Below are 21,848 nucleotides of genomic sequence, written 5' to 3' on the forward strand. Positions count from 1 at the left end.
TTCAAAGTATTCGATTTTAAGTGGTCCCTTATATTCGGTTTACGGCCAGGGGACAAGAAAGGGGCATTTCTGCATTTTGCAGCTTCCAGGCTGATGGCAGAGCCAAAGGAAAAGAAAATAAATACAATAAAAATAAAATTAAAATAAAATAAAAATAAAAAAAAATTAAAATAAAAGAAAAATAAAAGTCAAAAAGAAAATAAAAAGAAAATAAAAATGAAAATTAAAATAAAGTAAAATGCTGTAAAACTGGAGGGCAGGGAGCAAACGCTTTTCCTTCGCCTTAGCCCAACTGCTCGGACGCTCCTTAGGCTGCCCCGCCAGGGAGGACATCCCTCTCCTACCTGTAAGGGACGTGGGAGTGAACGAAAGCCTGGACCCCAAACCAGACCAAAAACCCGGCCGTGATAAAGAAGAAAACGGAGAAGGCGTCAAGTATAACAGAAAACTATTTGGAACATAAACATGAGTTTATATTTGGAAAAAAAAAAGAGAAAGGAGAGGAGGAATTAGATATTAAAAAAATAGCACTGAATGATAAAGCGCTAGCAGTCCCTCTACCACTACGCAACTGCAACAAACACACGCACGTACGCCCGGAGGCTCAACAACACCGAACTCCCATTGACCGTGATGTGCACCTCAGTTTGCTGGTCTAGAGATACTGAATGCCTGAAGCACACCAAGGATAACTGAAGACGTCTGCATGGCTTTCATGGGAATCCTCCAACTGGAAAAAAAAAAAGCAGTTTCTCCCCGTGTCCGCGTTGGCACATCCCTGAGTCACGTTCTCGCTCCTCTCCTTCAAAGTCAAGATTCCTAAACATGAAAACTGGGGAGGGGGAAGAATGAAAAAAAAAAAAAAGGGAGAGCATCATCAGTGGATGATGGGGTTTGAGCCCCGTTCGTGGGACCACCGCGGCAGAGAGGAGCTGGCTGGCGTGCCACCGTCCTCGCCGCTGCTCGTTTGCTCAGCATTGCCGGCCGAAGCACGGGAAAACCGTACGCGCGCGTCTCGTCACGCTCGCATGCGGTCCTTTACCTTTTTCCTCCCCAAATTCAGACTGTTTCTGTGTTCATAGGGAGAGTCTTCCACACGGTCGTTTTCGACATTTCATCCCAGATATTAATCTCGGAAGGATCGGTCCTGCAATAAATATTTTACATCGCAATCCGTGATTACGGGAACTGCTGCCGCCAAGTGCGTTAGCACCAGCAAGAGGACCAGGGGGGCCCGGGGAACCAAAGCTCAGCGTAAGCACCGGAGGTTTTGCTGGATGAGGAGTTTCGGGAGGCAAGCCTGTAGAACAACAGCTCCAGGCAAAGGCTCTTGCTGGCGTTTAGCCCTGGAGCGGGCTCCTAAGCCACTGCTGCTACAGGTCGTGCCTACACCACCTCTTTCTTAAATATGAGGATCTCCTGCTACCCTAAAGTCACTGATGATGCAAGTTTTGGGGGTTAAATGGGAGTTGTGCAGCCGCTCTGCGCAGGGGCAGAGCCCCGCCATCGCCTCCGGCAGCCCTGCCCAGAAATTTGATTTTCCCGCCGAGCGGACCGCTTTACCGAGGGACGCTCGATAAAGACGGTGCCAAACACCTTCAAACGAATCTTGCCGGGGGTCCTGGCGCTTGGTGGCACTTTACCTGTCGCTGCTTTGCTGTGGGATATCCAAGTCGCTGGTCTTCCCCACTTTCAGTTGAACCCAATTTGCAGCAGCAGCTTCCATCACCTTCTGGGACTCCTGACGGAAAAGGGACAAATCAAGTTCTCGGTCTTTAATCAAAGCGGAGATAAACTCAGCACCCAGTAAAGACGTTGCACGCTGTCCTCTCCTCCTGACCTGCGGCAGCTTTAGCTATCAGTGCAGCAGGGTATAATAATAATAATAATAATCTTTATTATAGGACTCATTTTTAAAATTATACCTCTAGTCAAGTGTTAAGCTCACTGCTAATTTAGGACAAAAGGTTACGATGTGTGATCCAGGCTATTAGGATCCGTTTCTGTTTAGTTCTGATCTTGCCCCGACATTTAAAGACGAGCTGTGGCAGAAAGAGGCAATCTCACAGCCCGAGGGAGACGCCCGGCCCCGAGCACCCAGCAAGCTTCACCTCTTCTTCTTTGGCTTCATTTTTGGCATCGTCCAACTTCTTCTGCTTGCTTTCTGGCATAAGGTCATCCAGAAAGCTGAGCTCTCGCTTCGAGAAGCAGAAATCCATCACTTTCCGGACAAAAACGAGAGCCAAAACCTTCACGAATAAGAGGGAAGATGCAGCGAGGTCAGAGATGATGCCACAGCTCGCTCCGACGCTACAAACACCCCGACGCCAAGCAGCACCGGCTCTTACCATCATGGGGAAGATGATGGCGGCACGCGACACCTTGATGGCCCAGAGCAGGACGAGGCAGATCAGCTGGATCATGGTGAAGCAATGCACCTTTCGCAAGGGGACGTGCCGCAGGTAGATGAAATCCGGCTGGTGTTTCGCCGGCATCCCAAACAGCTTCAAGCGATCGAAGAACTGTAAAATAACAGTGAGAAGTTTCTGGCCCCGGGGAGACGCGGAGGGAGTGTTCAGGATCTCACTTGCAATGAGAAATCCTGGATCCCACCGCGTTCCTCTGCGAGCAGCACCCAATTTTCCCTCCGCTCCATCTATAAACCGGCTTGCCCGCGAGAGCTGCCCACCGAACTGCAATTATTCCCCGTTATTCTGTTCTCAGCGTTTCTCAGCACGCTGAATCCCCCAGCAAGGATTTCCACCAGCCACAGAAATCGCCTTCCCTTCGCGCTGAATTCCCCCATTTTCCCGTAACCTGCCCTGAACTTGCCCGGTCCTCCCGGCCCTATACACCTCCTGTGCCTCCTCCAATCTTTTTCTTACACAAAATATTTTGATCGCTTGCTTTCGGAGAGGGGTTTTTCCCCCCATGCCACTGCTTTTTTTACCTGCTTCTATAGAGATGAAATACCAGGGACCCAACACGCTGTAAAAGAGGCCGTACCTGAATTCCTCTGAGCGACGACACACCCATGTAGAGAAAGACGCCATAAAGCACAGGCATTGGTATAAACTCCAAAAATAAATACAGAAATTAGTGCATTCTTGTTTTCAAATTGCATTTTCAGTATTACCGCTCTCTTCTACAGTCCCTGCCTAAAATTGCCTAAAGCCTTCCAGCTTCCACAGGGTTAGAGAGGTGTCGCATTTTAACCATCAGAGATTTTGTGCGTGCGAATGATTTAATGCTCTGCTTTAGGCTGAGCTTTTGAGTTACACTTCATCAGAATAATCCTGTTTTCCAGAAAGGTTGGAGGAAAATAGGTGATTTCGCCCATGCTACCATATGCCGCGTTCTGCGACGGTAGAAAAACATTTGTACGTGTTCTTGTGGCAACACGCAAGGAAGCCCACGGGGACGATTTCAGCGCGTTTAGCTACTGGGAACGGCTGTTCCGAGGCATCTGGGGGAACAAATTGCAACCGGTAACGTGCTGCCTGGTTGAAAGAGCAGAGGTACTGCTCTAAATACGCTTCATCGTAACCCATAAACACGGGTGGGCCTGAAAGACATCTGAAAATCCAAGCAGTTGGCTTGCTCGCTTGGCTCGAGCGTGCCAAACTGGGGTCTGAAGGGCTGGAAAGTGCAACCGAGGGTGGTTCCCACCACGGATCGAGCCCCAAGGTTTGGGATCACCTCCTCCTCTGCTCCACAGCTACTCAGGCCTGGAGAAAGGGGACTAGTTTTGCATAACCTCCAAAAAGCTCGCGGTTGTTGGGTGGTTTCCATTTTCCTCTTACCTTTAACACCGAAGTGAAGAAGACTGAGCAGCCCATGAGCACAAAGATCATCAAGCCAGTGACTCTCTGCTCTCGTATCCCCAGAAACTTGGGCTGTTCTCCTGGAGCTGAGCAGCCAGACTCTACTTTGAGGCTATTCACGTGGGTGATGGACAGGACGGTCGCAGCCACAAACCACGGCAGCCCCATCACGGAGCACACCCCCAGCATCACGGCCACCATGAAGAGGTCCAGGTGGTACCCGCATCCTTTCTGCGCGGAGCGAAACAAGAAACAGAGCATCTCACGGGACAAGAGCAAGGACAACGTCGCAAGTCAGACCCAAACAACCCTGTAGGAGCTCAAGTCGACGTCTTGAAAATTTAAAACACGAACTGGAAACAAATAAGGATGTATCCAGTCTTTGCACAAGCACCTTGCATGACAATCCGGCAGCAGTTCAGACAAAGTGGATTTGGGGAGTTTGTATCTACTTCTCAACCAAAAAACCACCTTACTATTTTTCATTCATAAAGACATTTCTACCACTTGCGAGTAAGATATGACTCTCAGTTATCCCTGGCAGCACATCAAAATGATTCGTTCCCCAGCTGCTGCTGACATTTTAAAACAAAAGCGTGCTTCTACAACGCTCTAAGCTTAATATGCTCCTCCGAAAGATTGCTCATCTGAACTCCCCTGTTGTCGTTTGCTCCCTGTGTCATCATTAAGCCAGGAGACCATCTTGCCACGCTGCCTGACGTTGTTCCAAACCAATGCCTTCACAAGGCATTTGGAATTGGAGCTTCTCCCCGTACCTGCAGCCCAGAGCGGGTTGCGGATGGGGTTGTCTCCTGCAGCCCCTTACCTTCAGCCTGTGCTCCTTCCTGTTCACGATAAGAGCAGTGATCTGCTGGTCCATGAATATCAAGATGGTGCAAAGCAGAGCTGGGATGAGCGCAGCCACCACCGTCCACCAAGGGTTGGGTCCTATGGGGTTGATGAACCACCCGCGGTCGTCTCTGGTAGGCTGCAACAAAGCACACACATCAGCCTCGTCTCCCAGCCCAGCTACTTCACCGGCTTGGATTTTCCCCTCCATCCCCGTGTCACAGCATCTCCCAGCCCTGGTTTCACGTCACCCCGGGGCTCAGCAGTGCCAGCATCCTCTTTGCAAGCACCTGTAGTTATTTCTCCTGCAGGTACCTAGTTTTGGGGCTGTCTTCTCATTTCCAGGAGGAAACGATGCACTTGGAGGTGGAGGAGGAGATGGTCACACCACCAGCATCTCCTCCAGACTCAGCCCTGTCCTGCCCCGGTGAAACCCGCTCCGTGCCACAACACCCCCCCTACCTTGAACATATGGGGGATGTGGAGCTTCGGTGACGGGATCCCAGTCATGAAGTCAATGAGCACCATGATGACGATGGTGAGGAAAACAGCAAAGTCACTTATTGTGGACCGCACCTGGGGCAAGAAACCAGAGCTGAAAGGGGCATCGCAAAGGGGGCCGCAACATGAGATGGAAAAATGAGAGACATCAACAACATTAAGGCTGGTTAACAAAATCCCACCACTCTGAGGACATGCAGCCAAATCCCTTGGTTAGCTACTGTTGCTGTGCTTGTCTCTGTGAGAGATGGTGTCAGACAATAAAAAAAAAAAGAGTTTAATTAGGTGGAAGAGGGTTGTTTGAATTCAAACCTTAAGTAAAAAAAATATTAAAAAATAAGGAAGCAGATGGCTGCCACTGCAGCCACGCTCACAGCTAAAATGGGAATAAGGCGCACTGAGGCATCGTATGTTCCTCAAAAGGAAGAAAAAGTGTCTTTTCCTATGGCAGCTCCTCATTTGAACCAACTTTCCCCTTGAGCATAATGCACAGAAGGTAAAAAAAAAAAAAAAAAAGGCAAATAACCCCGCACAACTTTGGAAGACCTCATTTCCCACTGCCTGAGCAAAATATCGCTCGGGGGCAGGTCGCGAGGCAGGTGGGAAACGCCACGGTCGTTTAGCACTCATGGAAACGAGGGAGGGACATCCAAGCTGCTGGAGAGTTTGGCCTTCAAGGTCAATGTTTCCCAGCTTGACCAAGCGGTGGCAAATACTGCTTAGCGCTCCGGGAAAGCCATTTTGGGAAATGAGTGTGGAGACTGCTGCCGGCCACCATCTTCTACCTACTCTGGTTGGGAAGTAACGGCTGCTTTTAAACTTCTTCAATAAGCTCGACAGGACAAAGGTGGAGAAGAAGAGGATGCAGCACCAGAAGAGGACATTAGGCGCGTAGGGGCCATTGCGTCCACAGGCAGGTCCGTGAAACTCTCCATGCAAATACCGACATTCCTGGAGAAACAGAGCGTCAGGACACAAAGGTAGTGCACGTGCGGCAAGGAAACCTGGGATAACTCGGGGCTTTTGAGGATCTTGGTCCAAGATCCATGACCTTGTAACTGCTGCTGCTGCTGCTGCTGCTGCTGACGGAGATTTATATTGAATGAGCAGCAGCTGAACAAGTGACACATCGAACCGCACAGAGGAGAGCGGAGAGGCGAGATGTGATGGGACACCATATCACAGACCCATGGCACATCCTCCGCTCGAATGGCAGGCAACCGTGGCTGAAGAAGACGCCAAGAGGGGAAGGAAACACTGGAAGTTCTTGGGGATAGAGAAAGAGGGAGCAGGGAAGGAGGGCTAAGACAACCGCGGAAGGAAAGGAGAAGAGACGAATCGTCCCTTCCCAGCGAAGGGCTCCCAGGACACGGCCAAGAGGGGATGAAGATGTCCTGAAGAGCCTCCCATCCTATGCCTGGGCTTTGCTTCCAGCAACAGCAGCCCGAGAGGCTGCTCAGACGTGCAAATTTATGCATGGACCTACAGACAGTGCTGAGTAAGCAAGCAAGGACTGGAGTTCTTAGGAACCAAGTAAGGAAGCTAAGGACTACCTTCAAGCAGGAACTTAAGTCCTCCAACTTCTACAAGAATCAAACCACCCACTTAACCTTGCTCCTGGTCAGAAAAATTGTCCTGCGACAGGGTCAAGGAGGACAGTTATTACCCACGATGTTGGGGGGACAAGGTGGACTCTCCTTCCCAGGACCAAGCGGGTTAAAACCACACGTTAGATTTAAAGAATGACTTTGCAGAGCAGCACTAGCACAGTCTGAAGCCCCTCATCACCCGAAGGGCTCTGACTTTTGCAAAATGTGAACGCCCCTGGACCCCGCGGCCGCGGAAGTAGTGGCTTGGGGCACTTACAGTCACCGTGAGGTTTTCCCAGGCGATGCCAGACACGTCGATCTCGTTGCTCTCCCAGAAACGCAGGGTTGCCTTGCTGGGATGGCTTGGTGCCTCACACTTACAGCTGGGAGGAGAAAAGCCAAGACGAGGGTGAGGGAAAGGCAATGGAGGTGCAGCCCTGAGCTCCTGCCAAGGGGCAGCAGCCTTTTAGGAGGAAAAAAAAAACTCACTAGTAGACGGTGAGGAAGTCGAGCTTGCTGTGCATGTGCACAGGGTAGGTCTCTCGCAGGTGACTCAGCTTCTCCAGAGCCTCGTAGATGAAGATGATGCAGATGAGGGAGGCGAAGGCTTCTTCGGTGAAGCGGGTGATGTAGCACACCAAACAGCTGGCGTCGGTGGCCACCAGCACTATGCAGAAGAAGGCAGTCCACAGCCCGATGCAGGCCCGCAGAGAGAGATAGGAGAGCGCGTACTCCCTGGGAAACCAAAATCAAACAAAGGCTGGAAAGGCCAGGAAGAGGCGCCGAGCCGTGCCTTCCTTCGGGGAAAATCACGAGCAATTTAGGAGCACGTCAAGGCTGCAGATGGTAAATGCACTTTCCATGTCCTACTACAGACAGCCTTGGGGCTGCGGTGCAGGGTGCGGACCTGCAGGAGGAGAGGCCAATTATTTCATGATTGTTATTTAACAATTAGCTTGTGTTAAGGCCTTGGAGGCTAATTGAGGTCAGGGCCCTTTGTGGAAGGTGGTGTCCTCCCACATCACCCCCATGCCCTAACACCAAAACCCCGGCTGATTTTGCACCCAGTCACCTGCTACCAGCAAGCTGGGGCTGAAGAATAAATTGAATTGCAATCAGGGTGTCTCATCTCACATCAAAGTCATCACAACACAAGGATCCCCATCCTTATGGCTTCTCCTCTTCCTGCTTCATTTTAACCCTAAAACCCCCAAACAACCTCATCCATCCTTCAGAGACCAAGGGCTCTTGCACCATCACATACTAAAGCAGCAGCGTGCAACGTCTGCGACACAGAAAACAACTGAAATCTAACAACTCTCACTGAGAAAAAGACGAGAAAAACATCTTTTCTCCACCACTGCCTCCTGAAGGCTCTCGCGGCACTCGGCCGCGGCAGCCGGCCTTACTTGCAGAATTTGTAGAGGATCTTTTCGAACACGAGGACGGGTCCAGTGCTGCCAAGGATGGTGAGAGGTTGGCCAGCAAAGAGGGAATACACCACGCCGGTCATGGATGCGCCCAGCAGTGACTCCATGGCACTCTGTCCAGGGAAGAGGCAGCAGCGAGGAAATAAATCAATGGGAAAAAGAAGAAAAAACCCAAAGCAAATTCACTGCAGCGAAGATTTTGCATGAGTTTTGCGCTCCCCCACGCCACCCAAGAGTGGTGCTCACGATGTGGCCGTCGGTCGCCTCCCCCAGCAGTCCCCCGAAGGTGATGACAGGGGACATGCAGGCACAGAAGAGGAAGAGGAAGGACGCCAGACACTGCAGGCTCAGACCATCCCGAAAGTCGCTCCAGAACCACGGGGCTTTGCGCTTCACGTCCAGGATCAAACCTCCAAAGAGCCTGGAGGAAGGAAAAACAAATAGACTGTTTCCCTGCAAGACCACACAGAGGGGGTTTTGCTGCAGAAGGACAAGCCCAAGCAGACAGTAACCTTCATTGCTAACCAGCAGCAGTCTCCTTCGGCCGTTTTATACCCGGCAGAAACCAAGCAAGCACAAAAAACCCCTCCAACAAAAAGAAAAAGGACCAAACCTGAAAGCCCATCCCCTCTTACTGCAACTGTCCCTTGCTTGGAGAAGCAGCAGAGCTCTCCCTGGAGGTATTTACACAGCTGCTTCCACCCCAAATCAAGAAAATCTGTCTGCAGTGGTGCTGTGGCTGAGCCCAGCTGCCCAGATCTCACCTGCCCAGCCCAGGGGACCGAGCTGGTAATGTGAAGCCCCTTCACTGAACCAACTAACCCCAGAAAACTGCTAAAAGGGAAGGTGCACGCTCCGATTCTAGAGGCAAAGAGAAAAAAAAAAAACAAACAACAAACCCCACAAACTATTAAAGCTCACACCTTCCCGTGCGCTCCAGTTCAGGACCACTGTGTTTCTCTGGCTTGCTGTGAGAAGCACTGTCATCGAGAGCTCCTGGCATCTTCCTTTTTCCCTGTTAAAAAGGAAATAAGCCAAAGCTATGGATTCGTAACCACTGGCTTGTTGGGCTTCTGGTCTGGGTATGTGACTGCGTCAAACTGGGACCTGGTGAATCTGGGTCCCAGAACAGCATCCCCGGCCGGCCGGCCGCCGGCCTGCCCGTCCCCCTCGCGCCTCCCTCCGCCGCAGCACCCACCTGCGAAGGGACGTTTTTCGGGGGCTCGATTCGGATCGATGGATCCCATTCTCCTGGCGGCAAGACCGTGACCTGATCCAGAAACTCGTCGATGCCGGCCACGAGGTCAGCCCGGTTCTCGGCTTTATAGGCAACGTCACGGAAAACCTGCCGACAGGAGACAACCTGCTCAGAGGACAACCCATCTCCGATGTCCTAAGCACTACAGTAAGCTCCTGGCTAAATGCAAGATCATTTTCCCCAAATTTCCTGCTTGTAATGGCAGGAAATATTCCCCCAAATGGAAAAATCTGTCCATCACGGTACTTGTAATCATCTCCTCCACGAGGTCCCCATCCCTCATGGCACACCATACCCTTTTGCTCAAAGCGGGGAAGTTTCACTGGCCCTGGCAACGCCACCACTGGGGACAGGGTGCTGGGGACCCCGGGGAGGTGCAGGATGCACACCGGGTGGGATTTCAACCTCCAAGAGGTGGGGTGATACAAATCCGTGCGTTTGCTTCGGCGTGTGAACGAGGGGTGGGCTATCTGGAGAGCTGTGGGCAGTTGGGAAGCAAATCCTCTTCCTCACTACTGCAGAGAGCTGAAGAAAACCAAAAATGACCCGGAATTCTCTCTTCTCGCACCTCATCCGTCATGATAGTAGCCATGGACCTGCCGATCTCATGGTACTGATGGGCTTTGCCTTCTGGTCCAAGCAAAACAAACAGGAACCTGGGCAAGAAAAACACAATGAGCGAGAAGAACGTGTCCTTGCTCAAAGGACACCCAAGGAAATCCCTGGGAGCCCCCAGCCCCGAGCGCAGCTCCAGAGGGGACACGTAGGCTCACCGACTCCGCCAGGAATTTGAAATTCACCAAAACCGATGGCAAATTTAATTTTTGGGCCAATTTTCATTAAAATTGGCCAAGGGGTTTGAAAGACACAGCAGGGAAGGGATGCGAGTGGGAGAAATGTCCTCGCTCCCCCTGCCCTTGTTCCCTTGGGACGCCAAACTGATGCATGCACCTTGATGTTCTTTCGTTGGGTGGGGGTTTTTTGAAATAAAATCTTTGTGCTTCTCGTTCAGACCTTGTTGGGATGGGAACTTCCGTCATGCCCGAGAGGAGGACAGCCGGGGTCAGGCGGACAAATGCCACGATGGGCTGGCGAAGGAAATCCAGCTCTCCTATGAGCACGTTGGATGCTTCAGCCCCGGTGGGAATTTTCTTCATGAAATGCAGCTGCGCCTAGGCACAACAAGCGATATTCAGGCAAATACCCCAAAAGCAAAGCCCTCAGCACTCTGCAGCCAAATTTGCAAGACCAAATCTGGCCCTAAAGGCATAAGATAGCTACGAGCGTCTCACCTTGCTTAAGTCCATCGCATTGCTCTCGTGGTTCACCCCATTTTTAGCTTCTGCAGTGGTAGGAGAAGGATGAGGGGTGAGTGTTTGGGCTGGTAGGAAAAAGAAAGACACTCAGAAAGACGGACAAGGAGCAATTGGGATGCTTCTCCTCTGCCAGGACAAGTCGAATGGGACCAGAGCCCTGCAGGAACCCTCACCTGGCTTGTCAAGGAGGTGCAGGTCTGACTGCTTCTTGCTCACATCAGCAAACGAGCGGACGATGGGAAGAAGGTTGTTTCTTTTCTTCTCATTCTGATGGTGATGCTTCTTCAGTAGGACTTCTCGAACTTTTGCCCGCACGTGCTCGTCAAACTCCGTGGACTGGTCTTGCGGGCCCAGGATCATATCTGGGGATGGCAAAGGGAAACGAAGCCGTCAGAGCAGAAACCCCCCCAGGTCCCAAGCCCTGAAGCCCCCAGGGGAAGGCTGTGCCACGCAGGATCCCCTGACACAGGCCCAGCCTTGCTTAGCAAGACATTTTAATACAGTTCAGCCTTTGCAGCGAAAGCAAGAAGTTTCTTTTGCTAAAAAACACGAGCAAAGTGCTTATTCATCACTCTGCTAAGATAATTATTTCCCATTCGAAATAATGCAATTTTCTTGCCCCGTCTGGCCTTTCTGTCTGACTCTACACATTTAAAAAAAAAGCTGGAAAAAACACACCAGAAAAAGCTGGTGTGACTGTTGCACGCCCAGCCTGCATCCAAAACCAACTTAAAAACACAGCGGGGTTTCTGGAAAAGGACGCGCCGTTGGGGCAGGGTTTGATTCGGGAGCGGAGGGCACCGCGGCAAACCGAGCTCGGCCGTTCCCGCAGAGACGCGGCGCCCGCGGTACCTGCAATCTCTTCGATGCTGTTGGCACAAATGTCCAGCAGCACCGTCCCGTTGATGATGCAACTCCTCAGCTCAGAGAGGCTGTGCAAGGACAGCGTGGCCACGTAGGGCTTGCTCCAGCGCTCGCCGCCGTCTTCCACGTCCTCCTCAAACTTCAGCCACCTGCGGACATCAGGCGCGATCAGCCCCATTGCAAGGAAACGGCCTCAGCTCCGCAACCCCTTTAACAGAGCTACAGGGCGGCGAGAGAAGGCTCCTCGCATCGGCACCTGCAAAAGCTTTGCCAAAGTCCCGGAGAGCGGAAAGCAGAGCCCGCGGGTGCTGCCGGCGAGGGGACTCCTCTCCCACCGCGGCCGGCAGCGGGGATTTACCTTGCCGTTTCCTTCCACTCGGCATCTTCACCCTCTTTCACGCAGATCTCATCCAGCTCGGTGAACAAGTCATGGGGAACGTGCTGCTCGTCCTCCTCGGTCCTGAGGATGAACTGCACTCGCTGGGACGGAGTGTCTGGGGGCAGAAGGCAAAGCCCCGTCCCGTTACCGTGCCCGAATACGGCCCGTCACGCTCACAGGCAAAGCGGGCATCGATCGGCACCATAAACATCGGGCTGGCCCCTCTGCCCTGGCTCTGTCCAGGCTTGCACAGAGCCCCAGAGAAGGAGAAGCATCTAATCCACCTCTGCATAAGGATGGGCACCTTCCCTTCCCCACAGTTCCATTTTTAAAGCCAGGATCCCTCTGAGGAAGGCGAGCCTAAATCCTTTATGCATTTAACTGTCTTAAAAAAAAATAAAAAAAAAAAAAAAAAGAGAAGAAAGAGGAAAGTTTGGGAAAAGAGAGAGGGTCCTGCTAAATGATGCCGCTTTCCCTCGGAGGAACAGCAAGCCACTCAAACCGGCACGGGGACCTGCTTGCAGAAGACCCCAGCACCCACGTAGCCCCGAGGAGTTCAGTGAACGCTGCGGCGGGACTTACAGTGGTAGCCCTGCTCCGTCGGGGCAGAGTCCTTCTCCCGTTCCTGATGCTTCTGGCTGTGGGGACGGTGATGCCGGTGGCTTTGCCTCACCAGCGGCATCCGCACGCCCACGTACAGGGTCCGGTGGCCTGCGAAAAAGCGGCGTTTGCATCGTTCTCGATACCGCGGAGACACTTGACGCAGATGCTGCAATTAAATCAGTGCAGCCATCCCAGGAGGAAACATCAACTTCTCTTAATTTTCTTTTAACTGGATCCCTGAACGTCACAGACCTGCCCTTTTTTCCCAAGCCTATTTTACTCAAACTTTGCAACGAGAGAGCAACAACAAGTGATGGTTCCCGATCATCTAAAATGCCCTGAAAGTATCCAACCTCTTCTCAAAGTCCAGCTTCAGCTGGACAACGCTCAGAATTGCTCGTTGAGCAGCAACAAAAGGTAATTATTTTGAAAATCTTTGTATGGCGCAAGGCGACAAGAGAAGATCAAATCAGTCCCATGATAATGAACTCCAGAACAAAAAAAAAGAAAACCACAGCCCTGAGTCTGCAGCCGTCAAATTATGCTCCCGGCTTGGAGAGCCCCGTGGCTAAAACTCACACCATGGCCTCCACGGGGGCTTTCTCCCTCTGTTTAAAAGCCGTCACGTTAAAAAAGGTGAAAAGAACTGTGCTTATTTATTTAGAAGCACGCCACGTTTTGCTGCACGTGACGCGTACGCCAAGCAAGGGACGTCGCAGGGACTTTGTGCGACAGGAAAAGGCGCTGGGCTGGCGGCTCCTCTACCGGGATCTCAGCAGAGACTCACCTTCCAACTCCTCCTTCTCATAGTGAATATTGACGACGTTGCTCGTTCTTCCTTGGTCAATCACTGCCTCTTCGTCATCTCCCTGTTTAGAAATGAGAAGGGAAAAGTTGTGCAGAGCTCCCTTACGTCCTCCCGGCCATCGTCCACCCCCGCGTCCACCCAAATCCACGAGCATCACGCCTCCGCGTGCCTCCTCCTCCAGGCACAGCCCTAAAAGCACGGACTTGGAGGAGGTTTCTCTTCCCATAACCCAATAAAACAGCCCGTAGCATCGTTCAAACACAAAAAAAAACCCCAAAAAACCCCTCCGAGATTTGCACCCAGTTGCTCGATTTCTGAAACCGAAGTTTGAAGAAGAGCAAAACACCAAGAAAACTTGGGGAACTGTCAGGGCTGTTGGACGAAATTCAAGAAGCAAGAGCTACACCGTGCACTGGGAAACAGCCCAAAAGAACCAAACCCATAATTTAAAATAAAACTTCAAACGCTGCGCTGGCAGATGCTGCCCGTTGTACTAATAATGATGCATTAATCACAAAGACTTAATTAAAAAAAAAAACAACAAACCCAAAGCCAGAAAATAAATAACTTGTTACGATTTAACCTGCAAACACTAACGTGAAATCTGCTTTTTATCCCCCAAATTCCTGCTTCGACTGAACAGCATCACCTGCCACCGCGCAGCAGCGATGCTCAGGAAAGGCACCAGTTAATTTAACGAACAAGAGGAAGAAACGCTCCTGTCTGGAAACGAGTTTGCTGGTCCCCGAGTATTAATTTCAGAGCCGACCTGTTGCTAACTCCCCGCCAGCTCCCGGGACTCGCCCACGTAACCCGGCAGCCGGATTATCACGCGCCCGTGGCTTTCCTGTCCTCTCTCCGATGATGGCCTCCACCACCCTCCGTCCCCTCTTAGCAAAAATGCATCCTGCTCCCCTTTGGTTTTGCCAAAAAAAAAAAAAAAATCCCCCAAAAAACCAACCCCAAGAAACTCCAAACCCCAAGCCGGGAAAAGGTATGGGATGAAAGGGCTTAATAAAATCGCTTTAAATTGCAATTTAAAAAAAAAAAATTACTGTTTAAAGAAAAAAATCGCGGTTTCAAAAAAAAATCGCAGTTTAAAAAAAAAAAAAATCGCGATTTAAACGAAATCACAAGCTCGAGCACATTAGGTGGGTGTTGGAGTGGGAATACACGGGGCGGTTTGGGAGTCAAACACCCCGCGGGTGACACAGGAAAGTCTCCGTCTCTCTTAGAAACCGTTTTGCCCCCGTACTCCGACCAACGACGCTGAACCTGCCGCCGGGAGCCCTCCCCGGCACAAAGCATCTCCCCCCTCCGCATCCCTCTGCGCTCCGGGGAAATGCCGACGGGATTTCGGGGAGAGGTTTCCAACCGTTTGGGGCGGGGCGGGGGGGCATCGGGGACGTTGGGCCCCTCGGCAGAGCCCCTACCTGTAACTCTTCCAGCAGCGTCATTTTGTAACCCTCGTCCTGGCTCATCCTGACGTCGGTCAGCGGTTTTGGGGTTTTGGGGATCAATCAAGGGGGGTTAGACCCCCCCCAGGACACCGCAGTAACCCTCACCGAGAGGAGCTCAGTGTCGCCCGCTGTGTACCAACTCCAGGTACACAAAAAGTGACCGTTTCTTGGAATCGGAATCTTGGGCATGGGCGGTTATTTAAAGCCACGCAACCCCAAAACTCATCCTGCTTGGAAAACTTAGTGGATGGGGAGAAACCAGCTCTGTTTTGAACCAAACCTACCCGGAGGAGAGAAATGGGGTGTAAACGCCGGGGCGAAAGGCATAAGCGGCGTTTTGGTGTGTTTCACAGCATAAGCTGCCAACATACGACTGAGGCGCAAACCCTTGGGAAAATACCCGTTACGGGGCGGCTCAGATCCCCCGCTGCTTTTATATTATTAAGTTTTAAAGCTTCAGGAGCAAACGTGGGAGGAAACGGGACAAGTGGGGACCTCCAGGTCCGTGGTGAGATGCTCCAAGCATCCCATCGCCCTTCCCCGGCCACCACAGCATCCCCGAAATCGCAGCGAGCCTCACACGGAGATGCCACCAAAGAAATTAAACCAGAGCAATGAAAGTGCGTGGTGATAGGCAAACAAAAGTCGAATTTTCAGCAAATGAGGGGGGGTGGGGGGTGGCATTTTACTCCCCCTGAACTGCTAAGGCATCCAGCAAAGATAAAAAATGTACAACTCTAATTAATCTTTGAGTCTGCCGCTTCTTCCTCCTCACGGGGAGGACTCCTCTCATCGTTCCCCTGCTCCTATATGGAGCCTCTCCCACGGGCTACAGTCCTTCACGAACTGCTCCAGCGTGGTCTCTCCCACGGGGTGCAGACCTTCAGGAGCAAACTGCTCCAGCGTGGGTCCCCCACGGGGTCACAGGTCCTGCCAGCAAACCTGCTCCGGCGTGGGCTCCTCTCTCCACGGGTCCACAGGTCCTGCCAGCAACGTGATCCAGCGTGGGCTTCCCACAGGCCACGGCCTCCTTCAGGTCCCTCCACCTGCTCCGGCGTGGGGTCCTCCACGGGCTGCAGGTGGAATCTCTGCACCCCCTCATCCTTCCTCCATGGACTGCAGGGGGACAGCCTGCTTCACCATGGCCTTCACCATGGGCTGCAGGGGGATCTCTGCTCCGGTGCCTGGAGCACCTCCTGCCCCTCCTTCTGCACTGACCTGGGTGTCTGCAAAGTTTCTTACAGCTTCTCACTCCTCTCTCCCGCTGCAAAAGCTCTCTCTATCTGGTTTTTTTTCCTTCTTAAATATGTTCTCACAGAGGCGCTGATTGGCTCGGCCTTGGCCAGGGGCGGGTCCATCTTGGAGCCGGCTGGCATTGGCTCTGTCAGACACAGGGGAAGCTTCTGGCAGCTTCTCACAGAAGCCACCCCTGTAGCCTCCCTGCTACCAAAACCTTGCCACACAAACCCAACACATTTGGGCTGGGTGCTGAGCCCCGCTCCATGCCGGCAGCTGTGTGGGAGGAAAATCCTTTGGGGATCTTCTGCCGGGGGGAATTTGTGGAAGGGGGGGACCCCAATGTCAGCTCTCTGTCCTGGAGCTGGAGGAGGTTGATCTAAACCTCGGGGCGGCACCACGCTCCCTCCCTCCCTCCCTCCCTCCCTCCCAGGCATGAACCCACCACAGCCGAGCAAGGAGTAGGGCAAATAATATGGGATAGGATAGTGCGTATATATGATGGTGGGGACAACCCTGGCCTGGCTTGGCAGACCCTCCCGAGACTGCAAATTATTTTTCTTTATTATTAGAGCTTTTCTGGAGGATGCTGCACACAGTAAAGTACTTTACAGGACACAACCCCCGCTCTGGGCACCTCCCGCAGGGAGAATGCAGGATGCCACCACGTGCATTAAACCACATTTTCTTCCCCCATCCTCCTCTCCCGAGCAGATGGCAGTCGTACGAATCCCAAAGCGCCCAAAGCTTCGCCTCCAACATCAAGCGACACTCGGAAGGCACCTTCACCAGCGACTTCACCCGCTACCTGGACAAGATGAAGGCCAAGGACTTTGTGCACTGGCTCATCAACACCAAGCGGTACAGGTAAAAAGAGGAGAGGGGAAGGGGACCACGCTGGGAAATAACCTCCCACCACGCCACGATCCCAGTCGATAACGCAGTTTTAGAAGTTTTCTCTCCACCTGTTTTCTTATATTCGGCAGCTCCGCAAAGAGGTCCCCGAAGGAGGAGCCCCGTGGCGTCCCCTTCCCGGCCGCGTTCCCACCGCTCACGTAAGTCAGCCCAAACAGCAGACGTGGCCCATTAAAAACAAATAAAGGAATCATTTCAAAACGTAGCCACAAATCAGCGGGTGTGGTGCAAAGTCAGAGTCTGGCTTCCTACGCCTGACGCTGCTTCTCATTTTTGCTGGCTCACGGGGCTTCTCTGGTGTTTACTCGTAATAAAATAAAACAAGGAAAATTAAGCTGCTTTGGGGGAGAGTTGATAATTTACGATGGGAAGAGGCTGTTTTGTTCTTGCCGTGCTCCGTGCTGACGTTTTGCATTTCATTTCAGTCTCAACGCGGCGGGATCGTTTGCATTTACAGGGGATATTACCACGTTGCGGTCTCGTCGAAGCAAAGCATTTGCTCCTTTGCGAACGAGAAAATCCGCTGTTCCCAAGCTCCTAAACTGATGTTAGGGGGAGTTTCTAGTCCGTGAAACCGTTTGGTGGTTGTTTGCTTTTTATTTTGAAGGTACAATTAAACGGCAACATCAGCTTTCCAGCAGCATCAGCCTGGGGATAGTTGCACCCGTCCATCACTGCCAGCGATGGGATGCTCCACGGGAAGGATTTATCCATCACACGCAGCCGCATCAATCAATCCCTTCGGTGTTTCCCAGTCACCTCCTCCGAAAATTGGCACCCGCGGATCAGCCTTCCCTTCAAACCTGCATTTCTCCGGCTTCATTTTCTCTCTAACAGCTCCGAGGGCGCTGTAGATCCTGCGGCTTTCCCTAAACCGTAATAAAACCTTTGTTAAATCCGGCAGCCGGTTGGTGACGTCTCCAATGCTTCCGAGCATCCCATCGGGATCCCGCGCGCCGCTGGTCCCGGGGGATTTTGAGGCACCGGGCTCCGATCCCCGGCTTGGCTCAAGTGCCCCATTTTTCTCTCAATTCCTCGAGTTTTAGGTAAAAGGGTGATCGGGATGAACCTGCCTGACCCCACAGACCTGTGCCAGAAGGGATTTGGAAAGAAATTAAAAAAAAAAAAAAAAAAAAAAGGAAGATAACTAGAACCTTTGGATTGAATGGTAATTAATTGTGTTGCAAATGGTCCAAAAAAAGCCACAAAAGGCAGGGGGGAGGATCTGCTCACTCTGGATGGGGTGACTTCTCTCCTGTACCAACACCTTCACCCCCCCAAGTCCCATTTCTGAACTCCCCGCACACCCCTGGTCTGGCAGAGGTGACGTGGGTGATGCTGCTGTCCCCTCCCTCCTGCAACACAGAGCTCATTGCCATCACTTGCATAGAGAAATTAAAATAATATTTTTTTTTTTAAAGAAAATAAATAAAAAAATCAATAAAACCCCAAACCCACTGATTTCAACTCTTTCCCCAATCGGTTGGTTCCTGACCCAACATCCCAGGGAGATGGATTTCCCCCAAATCAGCGCTGCCCACTCCAAACCCCCCCTTAAAGAGCTCCAAAGATGCCTCCAAGTCCTCTCCTCCCTTTAAAAGACTCGGGAGTGGCACAGCAAGACACACGAGACTTTTATTACATTCTTTTCCCATTACGTTCAATGGGTGACAAGAGAAAAATCAGACAGACACGGCTCAGGCGGGTGGACCCGTCAGCCAACATCAACCCTTCACGGACGGGACCCACGAGACAGCGACACAGATTTATATTATTTGAGTTTCACAGAAGGAACCCAAAATCAATCAAATAATAATTAAAAGAAAACAAAACAAAACAAAACACACAAAGATTCAAAGTGATAAATAACACAGATATGCTCGATGGATTCCAACCCCCCCCAGTTTTATTTACAACACGGAGCATTTCCAAACTAGAGCATCTCTTACCATAAAATAAATATATTTCAGCATCTCCAAAATGAAAAAATAGTGTCTGTATTTCTAAATGGGGGAAAAAAATGAAATAAAATTTAAAAAAAAAAAATTGTGCCAGTACCTTATTTATTACCTTTTTACATCTTTTTTCCCCCCTTAGGGATTTCCATGCACCTACATTTTAGGAAACTTCTTTCGAAGGGGCTCCCGGGAGATCTGGGGAGCTGTTTTAAGGCACCAAAGATGAGGAAAACACCCAGCACCCATCCTGCATCGATGGCAAAGGGGCTTTGCTACCAACCAAAGCGTCACGGGTCACTTCAAGGATGGGGTTTTTTTTCAGTCAGAAAGTGATTCCAGGAGCACCTTTGAGAGGGTTTTTTTCCCCCCCTCGTATAATTTTCCTCTGCACAGGGCAATATTAAATCCTCCCAAAATAAGGAGCCGTCCCTGGGTTTCTGGTGTCTAACGGGGGCAGGCAGCCGGAGCGCTGGGTCTCCAGCCAGGCTGGGGGGTTCCAAACACCATTGAGATGACCCAGAGTCACGTTAGAAAGTAAGACATCAGCTTTCATTTAAATAAAAAAAAAGTTAAAAATGACAATAAATACAGAAAAAAGAAAAAAGAAAAATCTAGCCCTGTAAGTAGCCAAAGCTCCAAATGGAGAAGCTGGGGCGCGCCGAGGAAGCCTGGTTTGCTTTTTAAATAAGGAACTGCCCAGGCAGCTGCCAAATTTTCGCAGCCCCCCGAGGCCAGGGGAGATGCAGATCCCGGCGGAGCTGGCCCCAGCCCGCTCTTCGTTCAACCCGGCCCCGTTTTCCTTCCCGGGTGGGTTTCTGTCTTTTCTTTCTTTCCGAGCCGAAGAGACGCCAGGCACGCGCAGGGAACAATCCCAGCCTCCGGCCCCTGCCAGGAGGGAGCCGAGTCCAGCCCTGCGCTCTCCTCTTACGGAAAAGAACAAGGACAAAAGAAAAACTGGCCGCTACGAGAAGCCAAATAATTTCATTTAGGGACAGGGCAGCAAGGGGACTGGTACCACAACCGCCCAGCTCCACGCCCATGCCCGTCACCGGCTTAACGCTTCTACCTCCACGGGAATTCAAGTTTATTTTCCAACTGGTGGAGAGCTCAGGGCTCTCCCCCACTGCGACCTTTTCTCCCTGGGGAGGGAGGGACGGCACGGGGGAGCAGCACAGGAAGGCAGCGTGGACGGGAGGTGCACGGAGGAAGAGCAGCGAGAAAACCCAGGCTTTGCACCTTTCCCTTCCTCCAAGCACCCCACCCCCTTTGCTTTTTTTTTTTTTTTTTTTTTGGCCTCCCCTCCTTTTTGAAGAGCTAAACCAGTTTCCTCCCCCTCCACCGGTCACCCCGCCGTGCCGGCAACCGTCAAACTACGGTTTGCAAAGCCCCATCCCGTAAAAGCGTCCGATTTTGGCCCTGCTCGGTGATGTGCCGCTCTCACCCTTACAGAGCCATTTCACATTTTCTTTTCCCCACCCGCACGTCACTTTGGGTCGGTTTGATGCACAAAACGGTTCCCGCGGCGGATGGGAGAAGCCGATGGCAGGAGGGTTCGTGCGCCCGTCCCAGCTGGGCGCGGGGCAGCGGCCGCAGCCGCCAAGAGCCTGGAGCAGGTGCTGAGCCCCCAGCAAGGTGCAGGGCTGCAAGGGGACCTTTTCTTCTGGGTTGTCCTCTCCTCCCAGGCTCCAGGGCCACCCGACTCGACCGCATGTGCCTGGGGTGACGCCGCAGCCCAAGGACCCCCCCAAAACGTGAAGGGGGCACGAGAACCGTCTCTGCTGAACAGCTTGTTCCTGCAAAGCGGCAGGGAGAGGGAGGAGGAGAAGGCAGCTTCCCGCTTTCCTCCCAGCTCGTCCCACCCTGCGAGAGAAAAGACTTTGCAAGGACAGGGCTGAAAAAAGAAAAACCAAAACAACCAACCCCTAGAGTCCCAGGGAGGTAAAAGGAAGGAAAGCGGAGGAACAACGGGGGGGCAGCCCAGGGACGCAGAGCCCCAGGTCTCACCTGGCCGTTCCCAAAACCATACGCTGTATTCAAAGTATTCGATTTTAAGTGGTCCCTTATATTCGGTTTACGGCCAGGGGACAAGAAAGGGGCATTTCTGCATTTTGCAGCTTCCAGGCTGATGGCAGAGCCAAAGGAAAAGAAAATAAATACAATAAAAATAAAATTAAGATAAAATAAAAATAAAATAAAATAAAAATAAAATAAAATAAAAATAAAATAAAATAAAAATTAAAATAAAATAAAAATAAAATTAAAAAAGAAAATAAAAAGAAAATAAAAATGAAAATTAAAATAAAGTAAAATGCTGTAAAACTGGAGGGCAGGGAGCAAACGCTTTTCCTTCGCCTTAGCCCAACTGCTCGGACGCTCCTTAGGCTGCCCCGCCAGGGAGGACATCCCTCTCCTACCTGTAAGGGACGTGGGAGTGAACGAAAGCATGGACCCCAAACCAGACCAAAAACCCGGCCGTGATAAAGAAGAAAACGGAGAAGGCGTCAAGTATAACAGAAAACTATTTGGAACATAAACATGAGTTTATATTTGGAAAAAAAAAGAGAAAGGAGAGGAGGAATTGGGTATTAAAAAAATAGCACTGAATGATAAAGCGCTAGCAGTCCCTCTACCACTACGCAACCGCAACAAACACACGCATGTACGCACGGAGGCTCAACAACACCGAACTCCCATTGACCGTGATGTGCACCTCAGTTTGCTGGTCTAGAGATACTGAATGCCTGAAGCACACCAAGGATAACTGAAGACGTCTGCATGGCTTTCATGGGAATCCTCCAACTGGAAAAAAAAAAAGCAGTTTCTCCCCGTGTCCGCGTTGGCACATCCCTGAGTCACGT

The 21,848-nt window shown here is 51.5% G+C and overlaps 1 protein-coding gene across 1 annotated transcript; it reads right to left on the bottom strand.

Moving 5' to 3' along the window:
- Window positions 1–1,059: 1,059 nt before the first annotated feature.
- LOC129201001 (electroneutral sodium bicarbonate exchanger 1-like) lies at window positions 1,060–13,575 on the bottom strand. Its single transcript, XM_054812229.1, has 23 exons — window positions 13,401–13,575; window positions 12,593–12,721; window positions 11,990–12,125; window positions 11,620–11,780; window positions 10,941–11,129; window positions 10,744–10,832; window positions 10,466–10,623; window positions 10,020–10,107; window positions 9,392–9,538; window positions 9,117–9,208; window positions 8,440–8,614; window positions 8,173–8,306; window positions 7,253–7,498; window positions 7,041–7,146; window positions 5,964–6,125; window positions 5,136–5,249; window positions 4,651–4,812; window positions 3,804–4,055; window positions 3,007–3,075; window positions 2,349–2,522; window positions 2,112–2,249; window positions 1,644–1,741; window positions 1,060–1,147 (listed from the first exon to the last, which is right to left on the bottom strand). The coding sequence occupies exons 1-23, from the start codon at window positions 13,573–13,575 to the stop codon at window positions 1,060–1,062; spliced, it is 3,282 nt and encodes a 1,093-aa protein (XP_054668204.1).
- Window positions 13,576–21,848: the final 8,273 nt, after the last annotated feature.

Source organism: Grus americana, unplaced genomic scaffold, assembly GCF_028858705.1.
Source record: "Grus americana isolate bGruAme1 unplaced genomic scaffold, bGruAme1.mat scaffold_75, whole genome shotgun sequence".
In the NCBI taxonomy this organism is placed as follows: Eukaryota; Metazoa; Chordata; class Aves; order Gruiformes; family Gruidae; genus Grus; species Grus americana.

What these genes read in the sequence shown, in the direction of transcription:
- LOC129201001 (XM_054812229.1), bottom strand. Translation starts at nt 13,575, where the DNA reads ATGCTCGTGGATTTGGGTGGACGCGGGGGTGGACGATGGCCGGGAGGA. An exon ending in ATCCTCTACAAATTCTGCAA is followed by an intron (nt 7,499 to 8,172) that starts GTAAGGCCGGCT and finishes TTGGTTTCCCAG; the next exon opens with GGAGTACGCGCTCTCCTATC. An exon ending in CGTCGCTCAGAGGAATTCAG is followed by an intron (nt 2,523 to 3,006) that starts GTACGGCCTCTT and finishes GTTATTTTACAG; the next exon opens with TTCTTCGATCGCTTGAAGCT.